The sequence below is a fragment of the Monopterus albus genome, unplaced genomic scaffold (genome assembly GCF_001952655.1).
Source record: "Monopterus albus unplaced genomic scaffold, M_albus_1.0 scaffold166.1, whole genome shotgun sequence".
In the NCBI taxonomy this organism is placed as follows: Eukaryota; Metazoa; Chordata; class Actinopteri; order Synbranchiformes; family Synbranchidae; genus Monopterus; species Monopterus albus.
In genome coordinates, this window is record NW_018128046.1 from 785,911 (window position 1) to 805,258 (window position 19,348).

The 19,348-nt window shown below is 40.4% G+C and overlaps 1 protein-coding gene and 1 long non-coding RNA gene across 3 annotated transcripts in view; one reads left to right on the plus strand and one right to left on the minus strand.

The window, feature by feature from the left end:
- Positions 1–5,122, minus strand: part of tbx20 (T-box transcription factor 20) — a 15,729-nt gene extending 10,607 nt beyond the window's left edge. The window contains exons 1-4 of the mRNA XM_020615551.1: positions 4,708–5,122; positions 3,428–3,665; positions 2,543–2,707; positions 786–894 (exon numbers count right to left, since the gene is read on the minus strand). Of these exons, the coding sequence (XP_020471207.1) occupies positions 786–894; positions 2,543–2,707; positions 3,428–3,665; positions 4,708–4,837 (642 nt within the window). The 5' untranslated portion in view covers positions 4,838–5,122. The remainder of the gene's footprint in view (positions 1–785; positions 895–2,542; positions 2,708–3,427; positions 3,666–4,707) is intronic.
- A 913-nt stretch (positions 5,123–6,035) lies between these two features.
- Positions 6,036–19,348, plus strand: part of LOC109968973 (uncharacterized) — a 31,702-nt gene continuing 18,389 nt past the window's right edge. For both annotated transcript variants that reach the window (XR_002276213.1, XR_002276212.1), the window contains exons 1-2: positions 6,036–6,394; positions 6,977–7,063. This is a non-coding gene — a long non-coding RNA (uncharacterized LOC109968973). The remainder of the gene's footprint in view (positions 6,395–6,976; positions 7,064–19,348) is intronic.

Sequence of the window (19,348 nt, forward strand, 5' to 3'; positions counted from 1 at the left end):
TTATTAAAACATATCCATGTCTGTTTACAAGGAAACAAAATTTTCTTTCTGTGGGAATTGTCTTATTAATAAGCAAACCTTTAAAACAAAAGCACAAACAATATGTATTTAATAGAACAAACCTGGCTGACAAGAGTAAACCACGTTAAAATGATGCCCAGTATTTGTGGTGGTTAAGGCCCCTGGTGTCAGGAAGCTCCTGGCTCATGGGCCTGTTTCCCAGGCTCCCACTTACTGTTGGCTTAAAATTAGATAAATGTTTTTCTTCTCTGAAATGTTTTTTCTGCTCCCTGTTTCTGCTTGTCATGACACCTTCAGTGAAAGGTGGATTAAAAGAGCAATTTGCTTCAGTCAGGCCGGTAATTATAATGTCACTGTTATTTCTGACAAAGCCTGGCGGTTGGTTGCAACACTGCATGCCTTTCTTAAACAGACTATTTGCTATTTCTGTAAAACTAAACATTTAAAATATTTGTGTCATGTAGCCTATTAGTCCACTTGGAGCTGCTTAGATTTTCTAATATAATCACTCACCAACCCGCTCAGGTCTGAGCCTTTGACTTGAACAGTCCTGCACAAGTATAAAATGCAGGCTACTGTCAGCTTAAGTTAGGGTATTAATTTATTGCTTTGAGTCTGTTTTTTCACATGAAATGTGATTAAACACATTTCCTCTGGGGTTGTAACAGTAAAGCTTCTATGAACAGGCTTTTACTTATAATGTGGTTTAATACCTGACGTGTTTGTTCTACAGACAAATGAGGAGTAAAGGTACAAGTGCTCACATGTCCGTGTTGGTCCAGTTCGTTGTTTGTCAGTTTGACTTTCTCAAAAGAAACCATTTGCTTCATCAGCTGCTCTCCTGTGAACGGAGAGTCTGGGTGGACGTACAGCCTGCAGGGGAACAAACAAGGGCAAATGTTTGATTCCAAGTCTCGGGAGTAAACACGGGGATGGGTTCGGGTTCAGCATCGTTTGAGACGATTAGTTGCGGGTTTGGGTTAACAAGGGCAGGTCACATCCTCGTCTCTGATTGGCTGACAGGCGATCGAAGCCAACGTCCACAGCCAATCAACTCAGAGCTGTAAACTGCGCTAATTGCCAAATTAGCAATTAGTTGCTTAGTGACCACTTTTAAAAAAAACACTGTGTAAAATCGTGGAAAAGCTTTGCTGGTTTTCAGGATGTTTTTGTTAGGCTAATATCTCTTTCATGCTTTAGTCTTTTCAAGATCGTTTTGTTAGTCAAAATATTATAATTGATATTTATTGATTTATATTTCTGTTTTATTTAACAATTATTTAAAAGCCAAAAGTAAGGAATGTCTTTTAATTTTAACTGTTGAACTGTATGTTCTGTAGCCTATAGGAGCTGAATTATAAAAAAAATAAAACAATAATAGCACATATTTTAGAAACAACACAGAGGAAAAACTCAAAGTGAGAGCCAAATAAATGACATGCAGGCCTAATGTAAGGTAAACAGGAGAACACAGGATGTTTCTCACTTTTTTTCAGCTCCTCTTGCATTCATGTTAGGATTATGTTAGGGTTGGCACCTGTTTGGAAGGCAAATTCTAATTTGTCTCTATGGGCAATGTATGTAAAAAATATTGGAATTTACTGCATACAGTATTAATATAGCCTATTTGGTTAGGTTATTAAATAATCTCTGAATTAAAGGGCCTACACTAGATATAGCAGGTTACACAAACAAGACTAGTAATGTAACTTGTAATCTTAGCCCACTGTTCCATATGTTGACAACTGGTTTTTGACGTAGAAAGACTACATTTTAGGCCTATTCAAACCCTCTGAACATCTGAATATTTACAGATAGCTCGGCCATCTTTGATTTGGGAGGGAAGCAAACAGTTAGGGATACAAAATAGTAGCTGCTATAACAATATAGCGCCCAAAGGGGTTTGGGACACTCTATCCTGACAATCTTACGCAAAATTCAGTTAAATTAAGTGATCACAATTGCGCACACATGCGTGAAAAAAAACAACCTAAATTAGTTGGAAGCAAATTATTTTCTGACTAACGAACTGCATTCATAAATTAATTGGCTGTATATATATATATATATAAATAAATAAATAAATAATCGCATAGCCTACTGGCTATAACTCACATTTATAATCACAACAATTAGTCTTACTGATTTCTAACTGATGATCACATCGTTATGAACAGTACGTTTACCGGGTATCACAGTTCAGAAAGGCAGAACTACTTTGGGCTGCACTAGCCTCTATTTCACCTGCATTTCGCACAGTTATTAAAATAGTTAAATTCTTATTGACAATAAAGATCGATTCTCTAATTGTCTGGATCATGTAGTCTATAATAATATTGCTGACTGATGTTGGGTTTTATATATACATATATATATATACAGGCTGTTTCCAGCTAAGACAAAACTCTAGGCCACCCTAACTCCGCTGTTTCTCCTCGTTTCAGTTCGGTAGGTTTCCAAAATATTTCCACATGTTTTCCGTTTCAGCGATGAAATACACAGTCCGTTCACATGTCTGTACCTGGCAGGCAGAGGAGGGTCGGCCTTGCCGGCCACCAGCCAGGAGGAGCGGTGGTAGGCGTACCGGTACCGTTTGTTGTCCACCGGGACGATGTCCATTAGCACGATGTACTTAGAGTCCTGGTCCACCCCCGAGAAAGAGACCCGGATGGTGGGGAACATCCTCCTGATGAGGAAGTGACAGGTGTTACTATTATTGTATTATTAGTAGTATTATTATTATACATGTTAATAGATTGCTTTTTGGAGAAGTGGGTTTTTATGTCAGAATAAACCAAAGCATTATTAGGCTACTGTTATTAGTAGCAGTGTGCACATAATTTTGAGCAGTTCTTATCTAAAAAATATATTTCTGTAGTCTAAATCAAAGGCAAAATCTTGGTAGGTTATGTTACCCCTGTGAGTTTTTCTTTTAAAGCTGCAACTGTCTGTCTCCAGGATTTGAGAAATTTATGGTCTTTTCTAAAAACGTTTTAATATCTTGTATTTTGTTTTTTTATTTTTTCTTATTTAATTATTTGTAAGTAACTGGTAATTTTTAATTATTGTTTTCTAAATCGCAGGAATAAAACTCTGGAAATACAATCAGTCCCTTATTAATAAAAAAATGTTGATTTAAAAGTAATCAGGTGTAAATACATTAAACTCTAAAATATTGTAATGAATCGTGTGTATTTTTTACCGTGTGTCCTCGGTGGTAGATACAGCCTGGCATGTACAGGCCATGTTGTGCTTATAATATTATACAACTTTATGAAAAATAAACTTGAAATACTACATGTGTGCCTATTTTCTTTTATTTCAGGATATAAAGGAATAGATGATGTTCTTTATTATTCATTTTACCTACCTACCTAACTATTATTATTATTATTATTTTATCTACCTTCCGGACTTGGTGATGATCATCTCGGTGCCCAGCTCGTGAAATTTGTCCCACAGCTCCTTGGTCTCCAGGCTGCACGAGATCTTCGCCATCTCCTCGCTAGGTATGCCGGGATTGGTGGGGATGAGCGGCTCCGTGCACACCGCGGGCGCGCTCCCGCCGAAGTCCCCGTGCCCGTCCAGAGAGGACATGTCTGCCAGAGACTGCTGGGTGCAGGAGGACTTCTCCACGAATTGCTCTTTTGGGTGAACACACGGAAACAAAGAAATAAAGAGAAGATGATGATGTGGACTGATTTCCATCAGTGTCACTGACAGCAGCGTGTTCTAAAGAAACAGAAAGCTCGCATATAGTTAGTTAGCAGTCTAATACAACAGCCTACACATCTTCTGTTTATTCTTAAAATAATTATTACTATAACATCCGTACTGTCCCGTGTCGGTGACTACGTCATGGGAAATAACACAAAATAACTTTCTTCAGCTGCAGTTTATATAATATGTTTGGCATTTTAATCCGTGAAACGTGTAAAAATGTTTTACAATTTCACTGACATCATGACAATAAAGTGGAAAGCCCTCTCTGCCTGACAGGGCTTTTTACTCTTACTTTCTGTGAAACGGCCTAATTAAAATGATATTTGGCGCAGCAGCCTGAGTGGGTTTCCTCTCAAATGCCACACAAGGTCTTTATAAGATAGAAACTGATATCATGTTGCAGGTCTGTTCCAAACTCCGATGAATGAGTGAGAGAAAAAACATCACATCACGATATGTTATTATTATTTTCTGTACAATTCACATGATCCAAGTTGTAAAACTGACATCACCGTGTCAGACAAGGATTTCAGTCACATTATTTTCTTTTTAAACTGCTGAACATTTAAATTTCATGTTAATTTAGGCAAATAATAGTCCACGTATAACTGTAATGCTAATAATAAAATAAAATAAGCTGCACACTAATAAATTACAAATGAATTTATTTGTCAAATGATGGGGAATTTGTCATATTTATTTAACTTGTTTGTTTTCTCACCATCCGTGTTCTATAGTCTAATGTAGTTTATATTTATTCCATTTATTCATTCCTTCCGTTTTTCGTTTCTTTGCTTCTGCACGGAGCTCAACTGGCTCCTTCATAACTTTCAGGAATTTTGCGTAAAACAGCGGTAGCAGGTGTAATCTGTGCCTGTAATCTGAAGCACAATTAAGGCTTTATTAAACCTGAAAAGCCGAGATTTTATTTTATTTCACAGTCCGTCTCCTTCCCATCCTTACCGAGAGGCTTGATGGTGTTCTCCTCCGTCTCTTTGTCCTTACTGGGCTTCCCACTGGACATCAGCGCGGCTATGGAGAAGGCATTTGCTCTGGACGAGAGCTGCGGTTTCGGGGAAGACGTGTACTCCATGTCGGTGAAAGGGTTTGGATCAAAATATTTCCTTTTACATAAAAAGAATCCTCCAAAAACGCTCAGCCCCGCCTGCGTTTGGCTCCCAGCGGAGAAATAAGCGCAGTAAAATACGTTCAGTTTCTCCTCGACTTCCCTGTTTGCGCACAAACTGCTCGTCTAAACGGACACACTCGCCACTTTGGAAACACTTGTCACTGTCGAGCTGTGATTCTTGTTGAATGCATGATGGAGGAAGGAGGACGACTGACTCCAGAGATTTTAAGCCCCTTGCGGTGTCAGATGTGAGGCCGGCTGCTCTTTGGGAAGCTCCAGTCCGGTTCACTCTCCCCTTATAATTCCCGTGTGATCTCCAATCACTGCCTCTGTTTCCACGTCACACTGTCCCGCAGCAGCTCTGAGACCGAGCAGCCAATAACCAGAGGCTGTGAGAGTTTCTATTTTTTAATGCCAAAGACCCCAAATACAGAGAGAGATTGTCTGGCTAAAGAAGAAACGTGTGATATTTTCATGACCTCACTCCATAGATGGGGTGATGACAGTGGGACATGACAAATTCATAGGCCAGTCACTAAAATGTCATTCTTTGCTGTCATTGCAGTCACTATATTAAGGAGAGAAATAAGAAGTGAACTTTATATGACAACAAGAGACATTAGCCCATGATAGTGCTATTTGATAATTATTACATACACATTTTTATTTTCTAAAGGCTGAGAGTCATCATTGTCTCCCAAACCGTGAATGCCCTGTTGTCAGAGTCATCAAATAATGTAGAAGAAATACAAAGTTGCCTATAGTTATAAAATATATAATAAATAGTTATATTAAATACAATAAGCCATTACGGCGACCCTGTTGTGATGTTCATTCAGTGTCCGGAGGGGGAAACAGACCCCTGGCCTGCATAACATAATTTTTTTTTTGACTCCCAGGGCTCTCCAGCACATCGGTCATGCCTGAGCAGCTTGCTTCATGTTCAGACAGTACAGTGGGCCTATGGTTCAAACTATAACGAAGACCTTCATCCAATAAACCTGCTCCAGTTGCAATTCAATTATCCAATTAAATGCACACACGCCCCGCCCTCCCTCCCATTCCAATATGGCCTCAGTCACCTGTCAATCAAATGAGCTACGCTGCTGTCAAGTTTTTTTTACGTCGCTTACGTCGTGCACCGATATTTACGGCGCTTTTAAATAATGTTGCATTAAAAAATTCGATTAAATGAATAATGGAGTAATGAAAACCATTTACAAGAAACAGGAAGTAGGCTGTGTTTCCATGGGTTGAGTGAGTTATGCCAAGGCCTGCAGCATGAACCCAGGTTTTTATGTTGTGTTCGTTTATATTTCGCTAAATGAAGCAGGCCGATTTCGTTAGCAGCAGTTCCTGCTTGTTATGAAATTTTGGATGTACTGACAACTGTCAACGAATCACTCTGGTACTGAAGAAAGCCTAAAAACGCCATGATCTTCGGTGAAGTTCTGATGTTATAAGGAACGTCTTCTTTCTATCATTTAAAAGGGTCTATGGATAACGAAGTCCTCGGAAAGGGTAAGTAATACTGACTAAATTTTGTATCATATCTGTGTGTGTTCAGATCTGGCTAAATTATGGCTGATTTTTTTATTTAAATTGTGCCCAAACTATTAGTAGACCCCCTTAAATGCCCCAGTTTTTGATTGCATCTATAAGCAAAACGTTTATAACAAAACAAAACAAAAACAAACAAAAAAACTTCCTTTTGTTTTCCCAACACCAGAATGCATGACTCACATACATGGGAGCCATTAAATAAGGTTTTGATTTGTGAGCTTAAAATGTTTTTGGTTTAAAAAAATTTGAATATTGGATATTGATATTTTATAAATAGTTAAAATAGTGTATTCTAGTTTGCTTTGGAGAGCATGTTGAGTGTGTTCATACAATATGTGAATAAATTAGACTAGTAATATAAGACATGAGTAGCTTTCAGCTGAGTCAAAGCTCTCAGGAGACACCTGGCCTTGGTGAAATGTGTGCTCTTTTACTATTTTTAATATTGTGTGAAAATAGATGCATCTGATGCTACAGCTTCTCATGTTGTTGCTCTGTATTGTGAAAATATTTTACATGGACTTACATTTTTTTCACAAGGAGATATTTAGGATTCAGTATCTCTGTCAAAGGGCTCTTGGTCATGCAGTCAGGAAGAAATCTGAGCTACAGCAACACTGTCACCTTGTAAGTAATATATTTGTTTCTACATAAATTTAGTTGAGGTGCAAAACATTTCATTAAAGTTCTTGCACACCATTAGTGACAGGCGTAGGCTCAGAGGAGGACGCCGCCAGCAGAACTTCCAGCATGCATGAAAATCACAGTGACCTCTTTAAATATAAAGATAAACATTGTACCAAGTTCTTCCATTTGTAACCATACGTTGTAAATTACCAATAGAAAGAATGTTCACACCACATTAAGGCCCCTCTCTAGGGCCCCTCTGAGTGATGGTTAAGTGAAAGCCTGTTAACCTATCTATGTTTGCAGTGGTGGAAAAAGGCTTCAAGTAAAAGTAGCAACAGCACAGTGTAAAAATACTCCTACTGTATAGAAGCAAATGCCCAGTTTTGAAACTGTGACCTATTTATACAAGTAATAGCAGCCAAATATACTCATAGTACCAAAAGTAAAAGTACTCGTAATGCAAAATGGCATTGTTCAGCCTGCTATACATATGATATATATGAACTGATCAAATTGTAAAGTGAAAAGTGACAGTCAGATTAATGTAGTGAGGTTAAAAAAAAAAAGTTGAAAAAAAGGATTAAGTAGCATAAAATCAAAATATAAAGTACAAGTGCTCTGACTTAAGCCCAGTACTTGATGTACGTTGTTGCTCTTCACCACTAGCTCGTATATTCACCTTCTTTGGTGAAGGTCTCAGAACCAACATCTCATTTTCAGCACCATTCAGCGATTATGAGGTTTCGACAACTCAAAATACTGCACCCAGAGGAAAGGCCCGAGGGTTGCTGCGGGGATGGCTTGGAGAGGTAGAAGACAGTTTTGTAGCTTTCAGGTTGTTGGTTTGATCTCTATGTGGTTTGTTGAATTTTCAAGCCCAGTGTTTCTGTCCAAATATCTCATGGAGTGAGAGGACTGCCGGGTTTTGGGTTTGATCTTGAGTCCAACACCTGTAGTAACCGGTCAGTGGCACTAGGAAATAACTGGTTCTGCTGTCTGACCAAACAGCTCGCTGTGTCAGCGAACTACTTGGAAGATGCTAGTTTGCAAGTTTGATCCCCATGAGGCCAGCGCCCAAAATAAAGATGGAGAGATGAAGACTTGGTGGTGTGGTGGGCTTGTTGGTTGTGCAGTGTGTGGCTCTAATCCTGCTCGGTGTTTTGCACTGGAATATGAGACCAGTCCCACTGTAGAGGGTGACCTCCACAGAGATAGAGCAGGAGTTATGTTGGAGAAAACTACTAGCGGCTGCCATCTTACTGAAGCACTGCATGGTGGTGGAGGAGTTTTGTGTATATAGTGAGGTATACTTAAGGTACAGCATATGATATCGTAGTACGCCGCTGGCCTGGCTGCAGCACCCTGTGCTGTGTCACATGCTTCACTTGCCTGGGGGACGCTTGTCAGTCAGTGTCAGAGTGTGTCTGTTACTGTCGTGTGTGTGTCAACAAACAAACTGAATTCCTATGAGCAGATTTAAGACACAAGTACTTTTTAAAATTGGATTGAAATCCAGTGTTTGGGGACTGAACATTTTTAAAGTTAAATTAAAAGTTTGATTCTATGTGTTTTGAGTAATTAATTGAAATGTAAATAAATAATCTGTTGCTCTTTTATTTCTAACTTTATGCACTTCTTTCTTTTTATTAGCTTAGATTTTAAAATAGTTTTATTCCCCTCTTGTCTTCATTTCAATACAATGTGAAACCTGAAACTCGTGGTTTTAACAGCTGGATTCAGTGGTGACAACAGACGAGTCTGCAGTTTGTTATATATATACAATCTAAACCGCAGGTTTCCAGGCTCAGGTTCTCCACTGTTATCACTGTATGACTGTCCTTAGTCACTCATTCAGTTTTATATCAAAGTAGAAAGCTTGAAAGCTTTCAGGATTAAAGATATTTTTTCTCTTTCTTTTAATGTGATAGGGACTGAATCCGGTCTAGACAGATTATCTACACCTAAGGCATGAAATGACGAAATGTTTTTTCTTCCTGGATACTAGTGATAAGTAGTGCTGGATTTCCAACAGCCAATCACAGAGGCCACTTTGACTATGGATCCCATTTCAGATATAGTTAATTAAAAGTCAAAATATGTGAAATACAACTATTTCTAGTGATTTTGAAAAGGTGTCAGTAATTCTGTCCAGTCCATTTTTGCAGTTTTGTGTGGACTGGGTCAGATCTGGCTTTTCTTTCTCAGATTTTTTTCTGTTGTTCCAATGCAAACAAAGAAATAAACATAAGAATACCAAAGAATTCGTGATTGCAACCATTTTCTGGGAGAAGTGGTGCATTATCTGACAGAAATACAGGGGTGCCAGTATTTTTGGCCATGACTGTAATTACTGAGCAAGACATCCTCAGAACAGCTAAATCCATTAGCAGAGCCCTCAATGCAAATCTGCTGCTGCAGATATTTAATAGGAGACCTGCGCTGGCAAATTGGATTATCTTGCAATTGCCAGTGGATAATGTGCTAAAAGCTTTCCTGCTTAAGTGTTTGCTCCTTCCAGAATATTATTCACACTTTGAGGGGCTGCTTTAAAGAAACACATAGCCTGGAGGTGAAGTGCAGAGGAGGTGGTTTGTGTTGGTGCCTTCCACAGTGGGACACAGGATGAGTCATGAGTAATAGTTGTTCTATTTTGGTGCTTGACTTATCTTTGATGGTTCTTAGCCAGCTGACTCACTAACACAGATAAGACTGAGAAAGGTTACAGGTTTACATGGATGAAAAATGCTGGATACATTGGCCAGTATGCACTTTGTACCCTTATAATATTGTGTCCAGACCTGATAATATAATTGTTTCAGTTTTCCAAAATATCCACAGTTTTAACAACACAGCTTTTGGGAGTCCAGATTCATTTTGGTTCATTTTTGCAGACTTTCTCTGCACTCAGGACATCCCTCTCTTTCAACACAGGCTCAGCCATAAGTAAAAACCTGCTACAAAGAGATTCTGGCTGTGGACTTCTGTTGTGTGTCATATCACCCTCACTCTCCCTTTGTTTATTGTTTGTCTTTATACCATTAGTGGCAAATATAACCAAAAATATCAAAAAAGATGAGCAGCACAACCTAAAAACAAACATTAAGGTACTTTTTTAAAGGAAAGAGGAGCCTGCTCTCACCCTCAGTTACTGTTTTAATGTTTCCTGATGCTGTTGCATCACAGTTTACGTCAGTGCTGTTTATGCACTTGCACTTTAAATCATGAGCAGTTTAGAAACACACACACACACACACACTGTGCTTTCATTCCTTGTGGGGACTTTACATTGACTTACATTCATTCCTGTAGATTTATCCTAACCTTAACCATAACCACTACTTTCCTAACACCTAACCCTGACCTTAACCACCCAAGGCACTTACCTTAACATAGCCACTAACCCATTTGCTTAACCCTGACCTAATAAAGACAAGTACCTAAACCTAATCAATAACAGCTGGTGTCTAACCTTAACATAAGAATTATGACCAAAATCTAATCGTGTCTGTCTAACCCCGCACCAAACCAGTCCCTCCCTTAACCATCTACAGATGTTTGCCTAACCTTAACCAAAGAGATCCACAGAAAGGCTGAAATCTAACAATTTTGCAATATCACTGACAAAAGAAAAAAAAACGGCATAACTTCAAAATAAATCATCCCACTGATTCGAACCATCTCAAAGTTTACAGAAGAAATTTTCTAAGTTCAGCACAAACCATCGAGACATAAAGTCTCACCTACACTGGGATAGAGAGAGCATACAGTTTGCTTTGCCGTCGGCTCTCTACTCCAAACCATTTAGTTGTCGGACGAGGCGGGGAGGAGCATCGAGACAGATTTCTTCACTTAACCTAACACCTAACCTCAATCATAAAAGTTGATCTTTTCCACTTGTCAAAATGGCACTTTTATGAGCTTTAATCCAATTTTGACATTTTTATCACTCTCTTGGCAACATTTGGTTTCTTTACAAAAACATATTCAGTCCAGTGCAAAGTCTTGGAGTAGATTTGAAGAATTATGTAACCCTAACTGAATGTGCCAGTTAATTAGACATACATGACAAAATGCAGTTCATTCAGGAAAATTCTTCTATTTTGTTTGAGGCCATTAAATCCTGAATGCTGAAACCTCTTTCATTTATACTGGAAACAAGTGATAGGAGTCTACCTCTTACTGGCGTTCTGCACTTGTGGTGATCATTTCTATTCTGGGCAGATTAAATGACTTGTCAGAACTGACATGCTCTGCAGTGTGCAACGCTCGACTCCCCGCCACACATCAGTGTGTGTCAGTAGCAAGAGATAACAAGATAGGTGACAGCTCACCACACAGAGCCTACAGGCAGCAGCACTCAGGGATATGACAATGAAACCATTTGAACAATTATTCCTCCAGATAAATGGCCACAGCATAACAATGTTGGCAACAAATGGCAGCCAATTCCCTGCAGAGTGGAATCTAAGGAAAAATAATCGCCCCATGATTGAATTGAATCCTAGGACATTTGAGCCACACTAATGAAATGGCTGTTGTTGTGACCCTAGCCTTTGACCTCTCTGGTGAATTTTTTTTTTTTTTTTAACTACATTATCGAGCAGGCAACAGGGATGACTATTTGCCTACAAGAAAACAAAATCCCTATTATCACAGGTACTTGTGCATATTACATTCCAACGTTCACCTGCAGGGCTGGTGTGGCTACAGGGAGAGACCTTAACTGAGAAGACTGATTATTTTAACATCTGATGGTTAAAACTAGTTCAACAGTGGAAGCTTGAACTAAGCTTTGCAGAGGGCAAGGATCAGAGGTCATAAAATATCCTTGTGTCCTCTTTAACAAACTTTTAATAATGATGATCACTTTATTTGGCCAAGTATGTTGCACACACAAGAAATTTGTTTCCGGTACAGAACTAAAGCAGCCACCTGTAGTGCCAACTCACACCGATGGCTGTAGACATCGGGGGCAACTTGGGGTTCAGTGTTTTGCTCAGGGACACTTTGACATGTGGACTGCAGGCACCGTGATTCGAACCTTCAGTACCAGTGCAGGAAGTACTGTGCCCTTTAGGCTATGTATCAAGGTGGACATCTAGTAAGAAAGTAAGACGTACTGATCAAATAAAAATCTCCATCCGGCGTTGTCATGAGCCAGACATTGTGATGCCTGTTTGACATTGCATCTAAAACTACTGTATTTACAAATTAGTTGTATATAAATGTAAGTTCCAATAGACAGGGTTGAATTAAATGTACAGATATTCCAGAGTTTTGCAGAATCATCCATGTTGACTTTCTTGTTTGGTTACTGGGTTGCTACAAATGTTTCCTAATAAATACATAGTGTCAAGTTAATCCATTGGAAATCTTTTACTACTTTTTATTTGTTGCATAGAAAAATATTTATATAAATAAATATTGTTCATAGGATAAAGGCTGTATGGCTAATGTAAAAACAAAACAATGAGAAATACAGAAATCCGACAGGCGTTTTGCAGGGACACAGTCTCAGACACTGTTCTTATCAGGTCAGCTTTGATCTGAAGCATGTCTTCAGCAATATGGACTCTTATTCACCTGACAGTCCCCCCCCTTGAGGCATGCAGTGCTCGGTCTGTTGCCTTCGTTCATATGACTAATTAGACCAGCTTCACACTGCGCAGGTCCTTTTGAAGCTGATCCCTGGTGCTGATTGGCTAATTGCTGCGTGAGTCCCAGGCCACAACCTGGTTAAGTTCAAATTCAGGACCAACTCTGCTCCTCACCCCCTGCCAGATCCCTGTCCCCCATCTGCTCATGTCCCCTATGGCAAGTTTAACAAAGTAACTTGCTGATGGAAATGGTGTAAGTGCAAACACATAGATCCATCCAGGTATAAATTCATCTTTTCTCCGAATTTAACTGCTTACAAACAGGATTTCTTCCTCACATTTTTTGACACTTCACTGACCAGTCTATGAGAAGATTTGTGTGCAAGTTGGACCTTTAGTAAGATTTCTTTCCTGGTTAATGGATGCTTTTTATAGGATGCCCAGAGTTCCTTGTCAAACACTGCAGATTGGAAAACACAGGCGGTAGCTGCAGGGTCAGTTCTCTGACTTCAGGACTGTGGAACAGGTTTCTTTAACCTCTGTCCCCTGACTTATTCTCTGTTGTGGTCAAACTCGAAGAGATTACACTAGGTCTTGGTGAATTATAGGTCAAATGAAAAGAAGAGGGGGTGGTGGTTAGGGTATGATTGATCAGGGGGCCGATGAGCCACCAACACTGTGATACTGTGTGATGAAGATGTGGGAGAGAGTCGAGATAGGAGATGTTATTAAACTCAAACACATTTCTGACCCTCCAGGCAGAAACTGAGCTCTGTACATTGTGAAAATCACCTTAAAACTCGTTTGAAGCCTGTCGACAGACTGTCACAGGGCCTGTGGCAGGAAAGTGGGATGTGTAGCAGTACATGTATATGCATGACCAAAATAATGTTTATACAGTAGCGAGATTCCTCCATTTTACAGCCCCTGTGTTTCCTTATCATAAGGTGAACCATCAATGGGGCGGCCGTGGCTCAGGAGGTAGAGCAGGTCGTTTCCTAACCGGAGGATTAGCGGTTCGATTCCCGGCTTGTCCAGTCAACATGTTGAGGTGTCCTTGAGCAAGACACTAAACCCCCAGTTGCTCCCGGTGATGTCACCGGTGTGTGAATGCGTGAGTGCTTGGGAGTGCGAATGGGTGAATGGCCGAATAATGTGAAAGCGGTTTGAGTGTGCTGTACAACCGTAGAAAGGTGCTATACAAGTATAAGACCATTTACCATGAACTCAAACAGGAGCAAAAGTCATGGGGCCAGAATGAGACTGAGCCTTATACAGCATACTCTTCGTCAGAGGAGTTAAAGCCTAAGGATGGAGATCACTTTCTGATCTGATCTGATTTGGATGCTTCTTTAGCCAAAATATGGAATGTGGATAAGTTTGTGCCCAGTGCATTCTCTTTAATGTTTCAATAAGACCTATCTATACTGTAGTTGCCATGTACAGATACTTTTAAAGAGTGAGAAAATGTTGGCAGTGGGGATAATAGAGGGTTTTTCAGATGAGTTTATGCCCCATTGGGACAAAATGTAGTGTGGGCACAATTCATACCATGAATTTATTACTGCCATACATTACAACCTGCTTGAACAAGTTGGGAGGGTCCTTCCCATGGCCGCCTCCTTCTCTGGAGTGTCTCGGGGTCGAATGCTAAGCCCCCTTAACTTTCTGTTAACAATTGGAACCAACCTTTCTCTGGCATCCTCATGTGCAAATACAACAGTAGCAATCGCAAGTGTCATCTAACAGTTGAATTAAACCTCAGTCTACATGACTTTTCTGGAGTCTTCATGCGTTTGGATTACTCTTTAGAGGCATTTATTTTGCATGTCTTCTAACACATTGATGGTCTAAAAAGCTAGTACCCATCCTCCTCACCTGTCTCTCAGCCATCTGCTCTGTCTGCCTCTACACGACTATCAGACATTCAACTGCTCAAACAAGTGTTAGATCTTTAAATGGGAATGTTTGACTCACTGCTTCTGAATAATTGAGGAGGTCAGTGGCCGAAAAGGCAGATCTACAGGCTGAGAGTCCTCAGAGTGTTTTGTCAGGGAGAAAGTGCGACAGACGCAGACAGTGAGAGGTTAGTAACATGCTTACTGCAGCACATGAACCCTTTTTGCAGCATAGCACAGGCAACTGTGAGATTTTAGCGGCAGGGGAGTGGTGCTAAAAGCTAACAGTGGGATTTCAGAAATACACCCCTCCGCCCTGTGCTTCAGCCTCCTTGTACATGTCTTTAAGAAGGAGAGCTGTAATTGTGTTGTCATTCTGCAGACCAGATCGACCATGTTGATCCCCAGTGGAGGCTGTTTCTGAGACGTGCCAAGAGTCACATCTCTAAATATGGCCAGAGCAAGGGGCAGTCATCCCTACATGTTAGACTGTGGACTTCACCTCTGTGTCCTTCTTTTAGTTTGACCTCAGCTTCAGAAATCCACACTTCAGCTCTACAGATTTTCACTTTGGCCAGGGGAGAGGAGATCTGCTCACAGGAAGCTTCACACTGCGGCTAAAAAGTCAAGGTCATTGTACAACTTAGAAAGTAGTAGAAAGTACATCCATTTAAGTATCTGAAAGAAATGTGAAGTCTGTTTCGATCCAACACCATTTTACCAGATTAGAACACAGAGGGCAATCTACACTAACTTAAAGTTAGGTTGTAGGCTAGTAAAAAATTGCTATGGTGTTGATAAACGAGGTGAAAAAAGAGGAACTGATGCGGTGGAGATATCGAGGAAATACAGTAGGTTACCAGGGAAATACAAAAGTGCAGGTTTGTGGTCTGTAGTTGCCAAAACCAAAACAAGTTGTAATCAAAAGTCAGGAATGTTTGACAAGTGAAATCAAGAGCCAAATTTAAGTAGTGAACTGATTTAAGTTTTTATTATTATTATTTTCTACGTGAACTACTTGCAGAAAATGAAATCTACTAATTCTCTAGCCTCTTGTAGACTCTCAAACAAACCCGTATGGACAATGTATGGGACAGAAAAAAATACATCTATAAAACTGTAATCCTGCAATCTTATGACCTGTGTTCCTCTTGGCTGTTGGATGGTCTAAATGCTGCTAGAAGTGGGGTTAGCATCACTGCTAAAATAACACTGAGGAAACTGGATGAGACCCAGACAGCCTCAAGAAAGTTCTGTTGTTGTCCAAGTTATTGCCTGAAATGATCTGTTCTTAGCTACACCGTAAGGCGCGCGCGCACACACACACACACACACACACACACACACACACACAGTCTTACACAAACACATGTAGAGACTTGTGCACATGCAAAACACCACATTACAAGCCACACAGCATGATTTTTCTTGCTGTTTAATCCATACACGCATGCAGGTATTGCCTGGTTTTCTTGAACGGGCGATGAGTGATCACTTCTCTTGCTATGTCCCTATCAATATTATTGATCATCTTGTGCTCAGCATCTTGCTGAATCCTTTTGATTATCTGCTCCAGATACATAATTACTGATATCCTTTAGTAAAGAGCCCTCATCATGAGCCCAGCAGCCAATGCATCAGAGTTTGTGCCACTGGTCAGGGTGTGAAGTAATCTGCTTCCAGTAATTGACCCCATTAAAATGGCTGTTGTGGGTCAGAGTTCTAGACAAGGATTATGGCTTTTTGCCAGTGACCTGTTTGAACTCTAAAGGATGCCACAGCACTGATTAGAAAATATTATTAAAAGGCTGGCCACAGAGAAAGAAGAGAGGCTGTATTAGTTGCTATATGTTCATTTTTAGTCATGGTAGCAGCAGGACGTTAGGGATGGTAATGTAAAAGTTGGTTTGGGCTGAAATATTTGCTCTGAAATTTTATACAGATATGTGTTGTACCCAGAGGATCAGTCCTACTGACTGGTGATCTTCTGACTCGATTCCCTCTAGTGCCACTGTGAGTTTCACATTTGTGGTTTTGAGTGAAATGTTTTAAAGTTATGGATGGATTGGCATGAAATTTTTACATTCATGTCCACCACTTCACATTTCATCCAGCGCCATCATGTGAATATTAGTTTGATACTTTGTGATGAAATACCTTCAAAATTAATAACATTCCCATCAGCCACAACTGTACTTTGTTTAGTGCTAAATAGTAAATATTAGTATGCTAAGATGCTAAAAGCTAAGATGGTGAATGTGCTAAACATGCTCAACATCAGCACAGTAGCATTGTCACTGTGAGCATGTTGGCTTTTTAGCTTTAGCATTTAGCTCAATGCCCCTCTGTTCCTACGTATGGCCTCCTCTAGTGCCTTTTTTTAAAGGCCGAAGGTTGAATATGGCTTATTTGTATGTTGGGTATACATATTTTGTGGGTTTTCACAAAATTTCATTTAGCCTAATGCTAATTCATGCTTGTAATTTTTTGTTAATTGCCAAATACTGCTTTTGAGTTTAAAGTTTATTCCTGACTTTGGATATAGTATAAGAACAGGTCACATGATCTTCATAGACAGATTGTCAAGGAATTATTGAACAAATTTCAGTATTTTTCATTTGTAACCCTGTTAATTTGGCCCCATAAGGTCCTAATATATTGTGTTCATCTAAGCACTTGGCAGATTTAGTGCAGTTATAGTTTTTGCCAATAGGTGTCAGTGTGCTGAAAATGGACTAGGGAATGTTTTTTTTCCCTCTCTTGGATCAAAAAAGAAAGGAAGGAAAAAAAAATGAAAAAAAAGCCAGCTGGAGTGGGTTGGTAGAGAGGATTAAGCTGAAAAATGTATGGTTTTTTTGATAATATACGTCCATCTAGGCAAGTCTGTTTTTGTTAAAAATGGCTTGTTAAAGGTTTGCAGTTGTGGTAAAGACAAAATAGATATGCTGTAAATGAGTTTTGTGGATGCTTTAGTTTTTTCCCTTGGACATCTGTCTGTTACACTATACTAGCTAGCACTACACCTTGTACGTAAAAAGAATGCAGAGCTCAAAGTAAGATGAGACCAGTTTTGGGCCAGGCAGACTGCTCAAAGAGCATCTTTAAACTTCTAGAAGCTCCTGCCACGGGACACCCAGGAGCTGAGGACAAAGGATCAATAAGTCCCATAACAATGGTTCAAAGTGAGGGCTCTTCTGAAAATAGTAATAACCCCTTTTACAACCTTCCTCCTGGACTTGTGGGCCCTCGCTGTACTTCCACAATCTTTGTAGGAGACCTAAAATGTGAATCCATTCTTGTCGCTGGGTCCCAAGTAACAACAATTTCAGAGACTTTCCATTCCCGATACCTGTCAAACCTACTGGTCCAGCCCATACACAATCTTCTCGAGGTTGAAGGGGCCAGGGGTCAGGCAGTACCTTACCTTGGGTACATAGAAGTTCTGGAAAGGTAATTTCCCGAAAATGTCACTGGGACAGAAGAGCAAATGCCTGTTTTGGCTCTCATCGTGCCTGATTGCCAGTTCAATAACAAGATCCCAGTCCTAGTTGTCACAAATGTTTTGCTAGAGCTGTACAAACGTGGTGTTAGTCACGACAAGTCTAAGTTTCTTAAACGATCAGACAGTTATGCATTACTGCTCCAGCATGTGGCTCAAGTGCATAAAAGTGAAACCAAAACTTTCCCTGTAAAGTTGCATGGAGATGTTAGAGTAAGAAAAGTCAATCCCAATAGCACCTTTGTTGTTGAACCTCCTGAGTTTTCCCCGCTGCCAGGTGGGCTATTTCTTGATGAGGGACGTGATTTTGAATCCCACACAATCAGGGAGCTATGTTCACTGATAGGGGCTGGGAAAGTGCGCACCACCCCGTACCATCCCCAGGGAATTCCCGTGGAACGTTTTAACAGGACCCTAAGCAGCATCCTCGGGACTCTTGACGAAAAAGACAAACATCACTGGTGAGATTTTGTCAAGCCTGTTGTACACGCGTACAACTGCACCAGAAGTGCTGCAACAGGCTACTCGCCATATGAACTAATGTTCGGCAGGCAGCCGACTGTCCCAGTTGATCGCATACTCGGCCTTACACCTCCAACTGAGACCCACACCACGCACTCCGACTATGTCCAAAACTTGCGTCAGTGACTCAAAGAAAGCTATGCACTGGCTGCAGAAAACTCCAAAGGTCTGGAGAAAGGAACAAGCACGGGTTTGATGTCAAAGTCAAAACAGCTGAGTTAGCTGAGGGGGATTGGGTCTTTGTAAGGAATGTCAACATTCGAGGCAAACATAAGTTAGCCGATAAATGGGGAAGGCCAATCCATATTGTTGTGAAACAGATTGGCAATGGTCCTGTGTACGTTGTCAAGCCAGAGACAGGAAATGGCCCTCAGTGCACACTTCACATAGACTTACTACTACTACCATGTGGATTTCTGCCATTTGAGATTATTCCTGGGCCAGTCACACCAAAGCAAACAAAACAAAATGTACTTGAGAAGCAGTCAAGTTGACAGTCAGGAGATGGAATGTGATTGCTCAGGAAGAGGAGGAGGGCGATGGTTACTATGGCAGTGAACCCCCACAGTTTACCACATGGGGACCTTATGTCCAAGAGTTTGAAAGTATCCCAAGCAGTTCTCCTCAGTCTTCACTAAACCCAACTGCCCCCGAGTTCAGATTATCAGAACCCCAAGTAAGGCTAGGCCACTCAGTCGCACCCATTGAGTCACATGACCCAAGCATTGCTGTGAATCAGTCCCCAGTTCAGCAGCGTGACCATGTC